We start from the raw sequence: 15,284 nt of genomic DNA, 5'->3' as shown, positions 1-15,284 counted from the left end.
TTATGGCAGTGATTTTGTTAAGACTCCATACTTCTATGAGAGCCAGTCATTAATGAGACATTGTCAAAATGTTATTTTTTATTGTGGTCAGAGCAACAACAAAAAAGCAATAATGTCACACTGGATGCTTTTGTGTGCAAAGTGAAAGAGGTGTGTTGTGTGTTCTGCACATATGAGACAAGACTTAAACCCCAATCTGTTATCTACACTTTAAACATCATCACAGAGTGTTATTTCTTTGCTCTCATAACCACAATCAGAGATGCTAAATAACCATTTTTAATCTTTGCTCACAGGCAATCTGGCTAATGATCATAGTCTCAGTGGCAGGTAAACTTGGTTTCCTCCGAGCCCGGGGCTGATTAGCACAAAAGTGCAGCTGCAGGGCCACGGTGTTGTCTGAATGGGTGATTTTATTTCCCAACAGCAGATCATAACCTCTTTTAATGTTGTTGATTGGTGACAGTATAATGACAATGTTTTACACAGCACTCTGCACTAGAAACTGTTAACTAAATAACAAAAAAAACAACCTTAGCAACATGTTTTGCTACGTGGGAACGCTACACTCTCAGCACACACAAACGCACACACACACACACACACACACACACTCACACATACATACATCACCCCTCACCTTCACCTCCATCATATTTATAGAACTATAGTCATTCATCTTACAGGTAATTGTTGCAGGGATGGAAACTACTAGAAAATCCCACTACAGTAGAAGTGCTGTCTCCTAATTTGAAGATATTAAAAATAAGAGTACTTGTTGAAAACTACTCAAGTAAAATAGGAAAGTACCAGGAGCTGTGTCCCAAATCAATGCTGTATACTAGTAGTATACATAGTAATTGTCTGAGCTGAAACAATTAGTCGATAAAGTGATTATTTGCAAGAAAGAAAATGAATCGACATTAACTCCCAATTAATCAGAATGATCTTTGGGAAATAAATTGGAATTAGAATGGAATTCAGCTATTGACCTGGTTAGGTGGTACAGTGTTTATGTTTCAACATGAGAAGTGTAACCTATAAAAAATGGTACTATTAACGTCTAACTCATTCTCTCTCTGTTGGTGTTTCCTATATTTGTGTCCACGCACCCTTTTGTGATACATCTGTGCCTGCATCTCAGGGTCTGTCCCCGCTGCAGTTGTATTAATGATGTTGAGAAATATCCACGCTGCTCCAGTGACAACCGCACCAATATCGTGTCCTGTATATGTGAGGTGTCCAGCCGGGCCAGCTGCATGACTGATGGTGGTCCCATTGATTGCTCTCAGTCTTCGGGGCTTCCAGCCAAGATTGGGCCCCTGGCCAAGAGCAGCTTGGCCCAGCTAATCTGTCACCAGGCTGGCCAGAGCTGGCTTCATAAGCTCCATCGACCCACCAAGCTTACAAGCTGTGTGCTAAAGCCTGTCCTCCCTAGCCCCACTGTCCATTAGTCTTGGTGCTTTAATCTTCCTCTATCTGTGTGTGCCTGTGTGTCAGCTAGTCAGGGATTGATTCATTATGAGTGTCCAAGGATTTGAGTGTACTTTATTCATAGGCAAGGGTCACAGGGCCTATCTGTGTGCCTGTTTAGGCAGTGATTCCATATAGGGCTGTGCAATTAATCGAAATTTGGATCGCGATTATGATTCAGGAAATTTCACAGTTCAAGGTGTTTTCACTGTTAATTTGTTTACCTTTTTCACTGTTTCTGAAGTTCAATAATTGCAACATTTTTCCAAAAGTCAATGAGTAATTGTGGTAAATAATTGTTATTTCCAGATTGACCAAAATGCCTCTGCAAAATTGCCTCGGAAAGGAAATTGTTTTGGTGGAACATGTGTACATTCAAAAGTTGTTTTAGTCGTGCAACAGAAAACTCAGATTGGACAGATAGATTTGCTAGCTTTCTGGATTTTTCTTGCAGAGATCTGAAAATGGTTAACCATAGTCGTCATAAATCCACCGGATTTCGGCAACGGAGCAATCCCGGAAGTGGAACGTCGAGGATATAGACTACTGCCACCCCAATTCATACTGTTTTAAAACTGTATTAAAATGCAAAGAAAAAATCATAAATGTTTATGGTATCATGAAATGTGTTGTTTGTTTCAATAAGTTCATTTCCTGTACCTCTCTGTGTGCAGCACTGTGTCCGAGGACGGGCCAGAGATCTTCTTGAGCCCTACTGTCACGTACGGCCCACCAGGCCTTGACCTGTCCTGTCCCATAGCCATGACCATAGCCCATTGTGCGGAGGTGGCGGCTGATAATTGGACCATCCGGCTAAAGAGACAAATGCAGGACAACAAGTGGGAGGTGAGCAATTTCCATTCAATTTCAATTTCAGCTGTAGTTATCAGGTCAAAATTCCCTTCTGCAACACCAATGCAGAATGTTAACAAGTGCAAACACACAACTTTCACCAGTGCCCAGAATATCAAAACGATCTGATATAACTGCTACCACTTACTTTGATGAAAATTCCCATCCTGCAGTGTAGCCATGCAAGCACAGAGCTGATTTCAGGGTTGCCAGCTCAGATTTGTCATTCTGTATAAAAGTCAGCCTTTCAAGCTCTACCTCATGCTGTCATACATCCAAAAGAAATGTCAGACCAAGTGCAAATGACGACCATTAGTCATTGAAACACTCATTACTTTTCCCAGTTTAATGATAATGGTATTTCAAAGCATTACTCTTTCATGAATCTGTGAATTCTGCATTGCAACTGTTCATAAACTAAAACACAACAAGCACAATTTACATAGCAATGAGAGAAAATCACAATCATATTTGTACATGCTGCACATGGCTTCTGTATGTCTGTTGTTATTTATTATGTGGCAAAAAAGGGCATGCTTTTTCAATTATTCTTGAAAATAATTATTATACCAGGACCACTGTGACTTTTTATTTGGATTCATTTGAATTGCAGAAAATACCATCCACCAAATAGATTCAGCTACTTTAGCATTATTCTTTCATCTTAATAAAAAAATTTTGAAACGGTGAATTGAGTGAGTTCCAGCCAGAGAAAAAACAATAAAACACAGAGACATACGATATAATGACCAAAACATAGAAAGAATGTAATTAGTCCGTAGGAGCTACTCATTAAAAGGTTTAACAGAAGAAAGCTCTATAAATTGTCCCTGAACTAGAAGATTTTTTTTTTAAAACAGCTAAAAATTTTATGCAGCTGTTCCACTCTGATACCAAAGTGTGAAGACAAAGAAAAAAATTGGCAAGTGTGCTTTTTTAAAATATTTAAGACTCTAAATACAGCATAGTCCTATCTCTGTGATTGCTGGTGTGATATTTTCTTTTCTCACATTGAGCTTTTTTCACTACAATAACACCTCTGAAAAGTCCTTCAACTCTGTCCTGTAGAGCTACTTCAAAGCCTCACAGTGACTTGTTCAGGCATCTGACTTCAATCCAAACACTCCCTATCCATGTTTTTGTTCCATCTTGGCAGAGTGGACATATCTAAGATGCTCTTTTAATGTTTAACTAACCTCATCAAAAAGCTTTGGGGACCTCATCGAGGCAGAGTGACCCCGGCTTTGCTTGGCCTTGGAGGGCCTGTGGCTGTCTCCCCTGCCTGGTCCTTTCACTATATCTTGACATTTACACAGACGTAATTTGCCGCCGGACGTGTTGCACAAAAGGCCCATCACTGATGGTGGCTATATGCCATCGGAAAGGAGAGAATAGGAGAGAGAGTCGGCTTAGAAAGAAGAGACCGACAGAGAGATGCAGACGAGTTCAGAGAAAGGAGATGTTCTCCAAGAAAATGTAACGGCAGACCCATCTCTGTCTCAGGGAAATAATGAGCCCTTCATCTCAGGAAGGATGCTTAATCAAAAGCTAATCTCTGGAATTAGCAATATAATGGGAGACGGAGGTCTCTCTCCCCCTCGGTCTGTCTCTCTTCCCTTCTCGCTTTCCTTCTCCCTCGCTCCGTCTGCCTCTCAGTGCCATTCCCATTAAAGCGTGCACTTTTGTCCCACTAGAGTTTTGACTTGACATCATTTCTCCTCAGCTGCCTGGCAGGGATGAGCTATGTTATGGAGATCCTTCTGCTGCAGCTTTAATGGGGCAGGTTTAGGAAGCTGTGGGCCACTAAATTACCCTGAATTACTTAATATGGCTCAGGCAGGCCATATGCAGAGGGGACCTGTGGGTCACAGTTATGTTTCAAAGGTGATTTAAGGAGGATTGAGCACAAGATGAGGAGCAATTGGCCTTTGGATACAACTGCACCCTGCTAATCCGTTTTGTCAGTGTAACTGTATCCCCATCTGTTTAGGTAATGTGGCATTGTTCATTTGGCCCTCGTTCAGCTTTGTACATTTCCTGATCCGAGTCTGTGTATGAGGTAAAGTTTCCAGTTTACTGTCTGCGAAGTGTCTGAATAATATCCTTAAACAAGTCAGCCACCTCTTGAATTTAAAATACTGAAATTATGCCCCTCACGGTTACATAACAACCTTTTATTCAGGTAATAAGCTAATAGATAATAGATGGAATAATAATTTCACTCAACACTGGCTGAATTGTGTTCAGCTTTTAGTTTGATGGTTCAGTTAAAGCATCTTACAAAAATCAATGCTGAGTTAGCCTGGTGTGCCAGACAGCTCCGCAGAGAGTAGAAAATCAAGGGTACGTGGACCAGAAATTGTAAAGTTTACATACAAACGAATGAAACTCCTGAAACGGCCAAAGTGATGCTAGTGAGAGGCCTAGAAGACCTAGGAGAGTACCGAGGAAGATGAGGCCTTATAGCCTAGGTAACACTATGATAGGCTACGAATACCAAACAAGCTCATGATCATAAATCAAGATACTGATCCGGAATTTCATTTTTTTTTTTATAATTTAGACAATTGCAATTATTTTACTGTGGACCAATGTAACAATAACATTAAAGTAGAACATTTCTACATTTCAATTATTCATTTCAATAGTCGTAGTCTCAATAAGAACTTTCAGGACATAGTTGATTACCTAAGTGAATTTAAGAGGCCTTTCAGTGTTATAGCAATTTCTGAAACTCGGATTGGTGATGGCAGGGGTAAGGAATATGGAATTCCAGGATATGAGTCAAAACACATAAACAGAACAGAAAAAGCAGGAGGAGGAACAGCGCTGTATGTAGATAGAAGATTAAATTATAACAGACAAATTGACAGTAGCTGTGGAGAATGTTTGTGAATGTATAGCTATAGAGATTGTCATGAGAAATATTATGAGTTATGATATAACTATGTTCAAGGATTGGATGGAAAAAGTGTATGCAAAGTCTGAGCAGAAGGTCATGTTTATATGTGGTGACTTTAACAAATACCTACTTAACCCAAACAAGCAATCAGCGATAGATGATTTCTTGGAAACCATTTATGCAATAAGTCTATATCCCACAATCACAAAACCAAGTAGAATTATATCACATTCAGCCACAATTATAGGCAATATATGTGTAAATAATATGGAGAATAAAATAGTAAGTACGGACCATCTACCAGTCTTTGCCATATACGACTGCATACGACAGAGCAGATCTCATGTCTCACGATTGAGGTGAAGAATAGTATGTACAAATAATTTATTAAATATAGATCCAAAGACAAAGAAATCAAATACAAAAGATACAAAAACAAACTAACAGACATAATTAGAAAAAGTAAAAAGGAGTATTTTGATAATAAACTTGAAATCAATAAAAACAACATTAAGGGAACATGGGATATACTAAATAAAATGATCTGAAATAAATCAACCGGTACCAGCTACTCCAGTAATTTTATTGACAACGGAAAAGTTGCAGTGGCAGAAGGTTTTAATAAGTTCTTTGTATCAGTAGGCCCCAATCTGGCAGGGGAAATTATACCGCCAGATGAGAGCAGTGTAGAACAATTTTATGGAGCCAGAAATTTGGAATCAATGTTTCTGAGAAAAGTGGGAGAGAATGAGATATTTGAACTTGTAAACAAATTTAAAAACAAAAAATCCATAGACTGGAATGGGATTGACATGACTATAGTTAAGGAAGTCATTTCAGCCATTGTAGTGCCTCTCTCGTGCATCTGCAACCTATCATTCCACTTGGGCCGCTTCCCAGACAAAATAAAAACAGCAAAAGTAATTCTACAGTTCAAGGCCGGCGATAAAAAATTATACACAAATACAGACCGGTCTCACTTTTATCTCAATTTTCAAAAATACTTGAAAAACTGTTTTTTGCCAGACTGGACTGCTTTGTTGAAAAACACAATCTATTAATTGATTGTCAATATGGTTTTAGAGAAAGTAGATCAACATCGATGGCTTTGATGGAACTTCTGGAAAAGCTTTCAATGCAGTTGATGATAAGAAGTTTGCAGTGGCAGTGTTCATAGACCTTAGGAAAGCATTTGACACCATAGACCACGATATTATGTTGGAGAAATTGGAAAGGTTTGGAATCAGAGGTGTGGGTCTGGAATGGCTGAAGAGCTACATCAAAAATAGGAGTCATTATGTACAAGTGGGCAATGCCATGTCCAAACTAGTCAACATCACGTGTGGTGTGCCACAGGGTTCGATAGTTGGACCAAAATTATTCATTATGTGCATAAACGATGTTTGCAAAGTGTTCAATATATTGAAATATGTCATTTTCGCAGATGATACCAACATTTTTTGTTCAGACGACTGTTTACAAAGGCTAATGGAGAAGGTAACAGTAGAAGTATGTAAATTGAAAATGTGGTTTGATGTAAACAAGTTATCTTTAAATTTGAAAAAAACGAAGTTTATGATTTTTGGAAATCGCAAAACACATTTAACAGCTCAGGTAAGCTTAAGGATAGAAACTGTTGAGTTAGAGAGAGTATATGAAAATACCTTTCTAGGGGTAATAATAGGCCACAAATTCAGTTGGAAACCACAAGTAAACCATGTAAGATCCCAAATTTCCAGAAGCATTGGGGTGTTGAGTAAAGTCAGACGCTTTCTTAATCACAGATTTATGAACACTACAGCACGCTGATTCTACCCTATTTAACGTACTGTGTTGAGTTTTGGGGTAATGCCTGCAAAACCACTATACAGACAGTGTGCACAGTTCAGAAAAGAGCAATACGATTTGTGAATAATGTTGGCTTCAATGATCATACTAATTCATTATTTTTTAAGTCAAGAACACTGAAATTCCTGGACCTGGTGAACCAGAAAACTGCGTTAGTTCTGTATAAAGCTCGGAATATCCTACTTCCTCCCAACATACAAACCATGTTTAGAGAAAGAGAAGAGGGTTATGCCCTCAGAGGCGAAGTCAATTGGAAACAACCTACCTGTAACACAGTGATGAAAAGCAGATGCATATCTATCTGTGGTGTGAAGTTATGGAACGCATTACCAGAGGAATTAAAACATAATAGGAATGTCTTCAAATTTAAAAAAGGGTTCAAAGACATGACACTAGACAAGTATAGACATTGAGTAGTATTATTCTGTGAGAATGTTGATAATGGTGATGATGATGATTTATGAACATCATTATTATCATTATGGTTATCATCATTATTTAGGATATTATGCACCTTATGGTGGCAATGTACTGTATATAAGTACTGACCCTTATGGGTATATGTAGGCGTGTATGTATGTATGTATATATGTAGGTAAGTGTATGCATGCATATGCAAACACACTGTATGTATGCATGTATGTAGAAAGTTATCTGGGTAAGTGTATATGTTCATTAGTTTTTGTATATTTTTTTTAATCTTTCTTGTCTTGTAATTTTTTTGTCCTTGCCAATTTGTTTGTTACTCTTAAAAAAATGTGAAAAGGGTGAAGTTTCTGACCCTACCCTTTGGTTATGACAAATAAACTCATTCTTTCATTCATACCTCTGCAAACAAATTCTTGGCAGTAATTGAAATGTTAATATTCATGAATCAGTATGCTCAGCTGCAGGTGGTTGCTGATCAGCTTGTCTCGCTTTGCCAGACCTTCCTCCACAGCGCTGCGGAGGAGGGTCTGGTTAGTCTACACAGCATTCCGTGATGGGAGAAAGTGTATGTTCAAAAGTTGTTTTAGTCGTTCAACAGAAAACTCAGCTAGCTGTCTAGATTTACCCTGCAGAGATCTGAGGAGCAGTTAACCATAGTCCTCATAAATCTACCAGAAGAATGCCAACACAAAGAAAGTGGAAGGTCACGGACATCCTGCTGAAAAGAGTGACATCCAGCGAAATTTTCAGCGCAATCCCGGAAGTGGAACGTCATCGATAAAGACTACTGATCAGCTGACAGCATTCCAATATTGAGCTGTCCTCCTGACAAACCAAAAAATGAACTATTAATGGCTCTGATTATGTGCTTAATGCATCAGATCTAAATGTGGTCTCTCCTGATGTCTCCTCCCCCCAAAGGAAGTGATGTCTGTGGACGAGGAGAGCACGTCCTGCTACTGTCTGCTAGACGCCCAGAGGTGCCATGTGCTATTGGAGCATCCGGGTCGCTACGCCCTGGTGGGGGAGCCACTGAACCAGGAGGCGGCCAAGCGGCTGAGGCTGGCTGTGTTTGGAAGTCCGGATAACTGCAACTCTCTGGGCTTCACCCTCAGGGTCTACTGTGTGGACGACACGCCTCATGCATTTCAGGTACGAGGGAGGATGGAGGATATAGAGGGAAACAATGAAGAATCGGGGATGAGTCAATGTAATGAGATCGTTATTTGCTTAGAATTGAATAGTTTTGTCTTGTCAATATTTTAAAAACATTGATTTCCATTTACTTTAAACCTGTATACATGATATGTCATGAAACATATTTAATTCAATTAAATTTTCTTTATAGTGTCAAATCATAACAGGAGTTACCTCTGGACACTTTACAGATATAGTACTCTAGGTCTAGACCAGGGGTTCTCAAAAATCCATCACTCAAAAGGTCAGCATCTGATTTTTATTCCAGGTCAAAGGTCTGGAAAAACTGGCAATAACAAAAAAACATTTGGTCTATTTTTTTTTACTTCATGCAGTAAATGGAAGTTTTTGTCGCTTCAACAATTTTTTCGTGGTTTTCTTTGGCGTTTTTGCTCTTTTTTAAAAAAAAAAATTTTTTCACTTTTGCGCTGCTTTTTGCAAGGTTTTTGTTGCCTTTTTCAACGTTTTTGTCAATTTTTTTGTGTATAGTCAACATTGATAACAATGTATTGATCAATAGAAAATGTATTTCAAAATACATAGCGAAACACTTCATAAGGTATTGTGAAGTATTGTATTCATAACACAAGGTATGGGCTGGGTCCGGATTGACTTGCCGTTTGGTCCGGATGCGGACCTTTGTCTGAACTTTGAGAAGCCCTTGTCTAGACCATAGTCCATACATAATTTACAAAGACCCAGCAATTCCCCCCAAGAGAAAGCATTTGGTGTGACAGTGGCGAGGAAAAACTTCCTTTAACCTCGGACAGACCTTGACTCCTGGTGGGCAGCCATCTGCCGCTGCTGGTTGGGAGACAGAGATACTGGTACAGATATACAAAAATATGATTTGTAATAATTATAGCAGGTGGTATGATGAACAGTGGCAATTATAGTAACCTATTGTTGTATACGACAGGAGAAAAAGCAGGAAAATCTGTTTTCTGAAAGGAAGAAAGAATGAATTCCTACTATATTTTCCCTGGCTCTGGACGGCTGTACTTTGGCACAGTGGTGCTTTAAGCTAAATGTCAGCATGCTAACATGCTAACAATGAATAATGATCATTGCATTAGTTTTGTAGGTATTTGGTCAAAAACCAAAAGTAATGACAAAATCTGATTATGGCGCTAGATCAAAAGGGATTTAAATGGATCATCAATGTTATTACACTTCATCCTGAGCAGGACATGAATGTCTGAACCAGACAATCCATCCAGTCATTTGCATTTCCTCCTAATACCACAAATGTCAACCTCATGGTGGCACTACAGGAAAAGTCAAAGGATCACCAAAGTCATCAGCATCCATCATCTGGGCATCATGAATGCATGTACAAAATGTTATGGCAATTCTTTGAATAGTTCTTGAGATACTTCAGTCCACTGAAGTGGCTAAAAACATGAATATTTCTAACAAAATTCTAATACAATATGATGTAAAATATATGTATATAAGAAATTTAAATTACAAGAGTTTTGGTCGTTGTGGCTGGTGTTTTTGCCTGGGAGAATTGCTGTCTGGGTTTTTTGTGCTCCACTGAAGATCTGCCTGTTCAGTAACATTGCCACTGGGAGATGCTTGATGACTAGGAGACAAAGAGGGACTTTTAATTACAAAGACAACAGATGCTCCAAGGTTGCTTCTCTGCCCTTTCTTTGCGTAATTTAATTTGCTCTCTGTTAATTAAATGTGTTTCAGCATTGCATTCCATGTGACAAATATTTGAACAAGTTAAAATGGCACATTCTCAGATGCGGCACCAGTTTGTCGCTGTGCTCCTGAGTGGTGCTTTGTGGAACGTTTGCCCTTCTCCTTGCACACAAACACCTCTTTCTGTTCAAGTGTTCTGCGGCCAAAAATACTTTTTTACAAGAGCAATTTGTCTCCTATCTTAATTAAACCCACACACAGCTTTTCTCAAGTAGTGCTGATAGTTGTCCCGTGTAGCCACAGGCCCTACTTCACTTTTGACTTGATTCAAGAGGTAGAATTGCATGGGAACAAAGAGAAATTGGATGTAGGCACCAAGAGCCAGTTCAACCCACCTCTCCCATCAGTCAGACATTGTTATTTGTTCATTTGTTCTTTTTTGGTTGGCTTTTGTTTGTGCTTCATACGACAATTAATTTCCCCTGTGAGCTTGAAGCAGGAATTGATCAGGTTCAAGACAGCCTGCTTGCTTTGAATTCCCCTTCTCTGTGTGATGTGTGACTGAGAGAAAAAGCACCATGCATACCGGACTCTCACGCCCACCCCTCCCTGCATTCCCAAGATACAGAAAATGGAAACACAAACATGCATACCAACACATGTACACAGGTTGTTTTCCATAAATTCAAAAATATTACAATATCACAAGGCAGGAAGGCAAAAAGTATAATATTGACAAAAGACTTTTGTTTGGATTTTTTTCTCTGTTTATGTCTCGTCTTTGTGTACAACCAATATGTTTGACTAACAATTCAGACTGCTCTCTTTATTTGATTTTTAGGCTCTAGCAGTGTCGGTTTCATCCCTTTTGTGTCTGGTTGCACATTGTGAGCAGCAAAAAAAGCTGTTAGGCTTTTCAACTTTCATGGGCCAATCGTTCTGGATGCATTTTGAAGCGTTAAAATGCTTCTATGCTTTTTTTTCATTTAGAGTAAATTTTTTTCCTACGTCATGGTCACAGCGTTTCTCCAAAAAAGATAAGATGAGTATTTAACCCGAGGGAATTGCTGTGCATCAGTTGCAATACAAAGTGAAGGGAGAGTGAAAATATAAAAGTCTATGATAAGATAAGGTCAAAACAATAAGGTCCAAATCCAAATGCCAAAATCAGGTTAACAGTATGGATCATAAAAATATAAACAGGTTAACGGTAGGGATCAGTCTAGGTGGGTTTCATATAGATATGTATGTACAGTATCAGATCTGAAGTATGGGTAAGTGCAAGAGTACAAATAAATGTACAAACGATCACAACATATAAAAAGCTGAGGCTTCCAGGGTGCACAAGCATAACAAGCGAGGCACACGTAACTTAAAACCCAATAAAAACAATTACTAAAAGCTTCTACTGTGTATTTGCAGTAGTTATTTGTCTTACTTTAGCCATTCATTTGTGTTTGTGTTACATTTCTTTCACATTTAGGAAAATGGTTTTCTTGAAAAAGGAGGAAAAGGAGGTTTAGTTCATATACAGCCCATCACAATTTCCTGATACTTTCCAAAGTGCTTGTTTTGTCTGACCAACAGTCAGATTCAGTTGACTGTCACAAAAGACAAAAGCCCAAAGTCTCAAATCAATGTGTTATGCATTCTTACTGGTAACCAGTATTATGTATGGGACTTACCGTTAACCTGTTTAGAACCTGTTTTTTTGCAACACACTAATAATCTTTTTTGTTTATATTTGGCTTTATTTGCACAATATTTGCAGTCTTTCCCACTTTGTGCTGCAACTGCTGCACAACAATTTCCCTCGGGGTAAATAAGTTCTATTTTATCTTATGTTTTTTTTGAGTGATTGTCAAAGTAGTTGACGATTAATTTGATAAATCAAATAATAGTTTGAGGGTTTTTTTTTCAATTTGTCTCTTCACCCTAGATAAACTGTTGCAATGAATCTCAGACTTGTCTGTGTGTGTTTCCTGTTTGCGTATATACTGTAGGTTTATTATTAATATCAAGAGAAACATTTTATTGTACATAGAAATCTGTGTGCTGTACCTGGCTTGAGTCCTGGAATGATACACTGAGGCAATCCCCCATATAACATATCTACCTTTTTTCCACTTCCCTACCCCATGTAAAAACAACCCACACCTTTCCTTATCAGGAGGTGGCGGTGGGCGAGCGCAGCAGGGGCGGGCGGCTGCTGGAGGAGCCTAAAATGATGCTGTTTCGGGGGAACACTTTCAGTCTCCAGGTGTCCATCCAGGACATCCCACAGTTACTCTGGAGCATCAAGCCTTTCACCACCTGCCAGGTAGGCAGTTTATAACTGTGAGTTTGTGTCATTAGGTGGGAAGGAATTTGAGCAGCGAGCATGTTTACTGTATGTGCATCTCACTTCTAATGTATACCGAGTTCACAGAGAGAAGCTGTGCACCTTCATCTTCTCAGCTTCGTTTGTTCCTCCATAAAAAACTCTCACCTCTACCAGTTTTGCTTTTCCTTACTTGGTCGCATCAAAGCCAAAGGACAGCAGCAAGGGCACAGCAGGAGATGACTAAGACTAGCTATCTCACCCACACACACACACATACAAAATTAATTATGACTGCCAGGAAAGCACACACACATCTCCTACTTATCTTCCTAGGGGTCTACATCCTGCATGTTCTGCTCTGCCCTGTGATGTTTATCCCACCAGTGACATCCTATTAGCAGCATAGTGTGTCCGGAATACCAACAACGTGTTCTTGGAGAGGGAAGAGCCCCTATAGCGAGGGTCCTAAGGGGAAGATGGCTGTAGGCTTTTATTCAGACACCACTCTTGTCTAAAGGAGGCTTTTACAAGTAGCCTCCTCCTGTCTGATGGATCTGAAGAGAGGATGATTCACCCATAAAACAGTGTTTTTGACCTGTTCTCACTGCGCCACTGTCTGGGTCACGCAATAGTTAGTAATGGAAGTCGAAATTGTCCTTTTAGATTCCATTTACTCCAAAGGTCTGTTACTTTTGGGTTTTCCGCTGCTACTTTTGGGGTAAATGCAGTGCAAACTGGGTAAATTAAGGCATGTCTGTCCTGGTTCCATAATCACATTACAGTTCTTGATCTAACAGATTGGCATTTACCAGCATATGCAAGCATATTATCAGAATTTGGAGAAAACATAACAAGCCAACAAGGTGGATACGTCTTGCTTGGAAATTCTTAAGTTAATGCTGTGGGCTGTACGGTTACTAAAGAATGTATGATTTTATGTCATTGCATAGACTATTTCTGCTAATGATGTGGGCTTGTAATATTTATTGACCTAATGGTTGCATGTAGGACTAGCCAAACTGTTGGTTATAATGCAAAAGTAATGTAAAGTAAGTTGATTATTTCTCCCAGGCATAATGTAGAATTTATTACATCTTTGCACTAATGGCTCCAGCTCTTTCAGTGTTAACAGGATACATTTTCATCCCTTGGGCTCTAAATGCCTGTTGGTGTTCTGTCTGACAGGTAAACTGCTTGATTAGGTAACACCATTGATTGGCTAAAGAGGCTACTTATTCACTCCTAATTAATCATGTAAACAGCAAAGTGGGTGACAAAGCAGGACTGAAATAACTAATGTCTTTGATTTAATGAGTTTGTTGTCTCCTCCGCCTAATCCTATCGCTGTCCTCCCTGACCGCTGTCTGCCTGTCCTTGCTCTGCAGGAGTTCTCCTTTTCTCAGGTGTGGGCCAGTAACCAGCGTCCCCTGCAGTGTGCCTTCTCTTTGGAGCGATACAACCACTCCTCGTCTCAGCTCTCCTGCAAGATCGGCATCCGCCAAGTCAAAGGCGAGGAGCAGATTCTCCAGGTCTATACGTCTGTGGTGGAGGTGAGTAGCACTCATAGAAACAGTGTCCTCGGTGCGTGGGCAGTCAAGCGGCTTGTTAATAGGTTCTTTTATTACACTGAATAACTCTTGATTTGATTTAAGGGTTTGCTTAATGAGCCTCTCTGGGAGCTTTTCATGTATAGATTGCAAATTGTCTTGATAAGTCCTTGTCCTTGTCTTCATATTGAGAATTTCAGCTGCAGTATCAAAATCATCCTGACACCTCTTTCCTTCTTTCTTTCTTTCTTTCTTTCTTTCTTTCTTGCTGCCAGAATGAAAAGGGAGTGGTTCCCTTTTTCACTCAGTCAGACTGCACCATCACCTCTCAGACAGGGTCAAGGGCCTTTAAAATCCCTGTGTCCATCCGTCAGCGGATCAGTGCCACCTTTGACACCGCTAACGCCAACGGGAAGGACTGGCAGCTTTTGGCTCAAAAGCTCCACATAGACAGGTATCAGAAGTGTTTAGAGTTATAGCGCTCTGAATCCAGCATTTCATTCCTAGTCTTTATTGTATGCAGTTGCAGTTTCCCTCTCGCTAAGTCATGTACTGTATGTGCTACACAAGCTGAGATATATGAAGCAGCTGGTATGTTTTGCTTAGTTGTTATTACAGAATAATGAATAGAAAGCAGAAATGCTGTATCGGTTCTCCTCTATGTAAACGTTCCCACTTTGAATGCTATTTTTAATCTGGAATTTAGGCACCATGTCAACTCTAATCTTCCATCATTCACCAAGCAGCCTTCAGTTACACACCACACTGCTGATTTCATTATAGATCTAGAAACACATGCACAGAGAGAGAAGGGGGGGGGGATGTAAGGGCCAACTTTAGCACAGTCAGAATAACTGGAGAGAAGATGCAGTGGTTTGCAGAAATAGGAAGGGAGGTCTGAGACCGCTGACAGACCAGCCTCTGGCAAGAAAATGTGTTCATGTTAGCACTCCATATTAGCAGCATCTCTGCATGTGCTCCATCCTTCACCCCCTGCTAAACTTTCCAGAAGGTTGTGCCAGGTCAGTATTTGCATAGGCTATGGAGGATTTTAGTTGTT

At 39.7% G+C, this 15,284-nt stretch overlaps 1 protein-coding gene across 1 annotated transcript in view; it reads left to right on the top strand.

Annotated features, from left to right (window-relative positions):
- Nucleotides 1-15,284, top strand: part of LOC116063022 (netrin receptor UNC5D-like) — a 188,322-nt gene that overhangs the window by 169,809 nt on the left and 3,229 nt on the right. Inside the window, exons 13-17 of the mRNA XM_031317870.2 lie at nucleotides 2,148-2,319; nucleotides 8,426-8,656; nucleotides 12,525-12,674; nucleotides 14,063-14,227; nucleotides 14,500-14,678. Of these exons, the coding sequence (XP_031173730.1) occupies nucleotides 2,148-2,319; nucleotides 8,426-8,656; nucleotides 12,525-12,674; nucleotides 14,063-14,227; nucleotides 14,500-14,678 (897 nt within the window). The remainder of the gene's footprint in view (nucleotides 1-2,147; nucleotides 2,320-8,425; nucleotides 8,657-12,524; nucleotides 12,675-14,062; nucleotides 14,228-14,499; nucleotides 14,679-15,284) is intronic.

Source organism: Sander lucioperca, chromosome 14, assembly GCF_008315115.2.
Source record: "Sander lucioperca isolate FBNREF2018 chromosome 14, SLUC_FBN_1.2, whole genome shotgun sequence".
NCBI classification, from domain to species: domain Eukaryota; kingdom Metazoa; phylum Chordata; class Actinopteri; order Perciformes; family Percidae; genus Sander; species Sander lucioperca.
The sequence above is the reverse complement of the archived record's forward strand: the minus strand, read 5'-3'. Positions and strand labels throughout refer to the sequence as shown.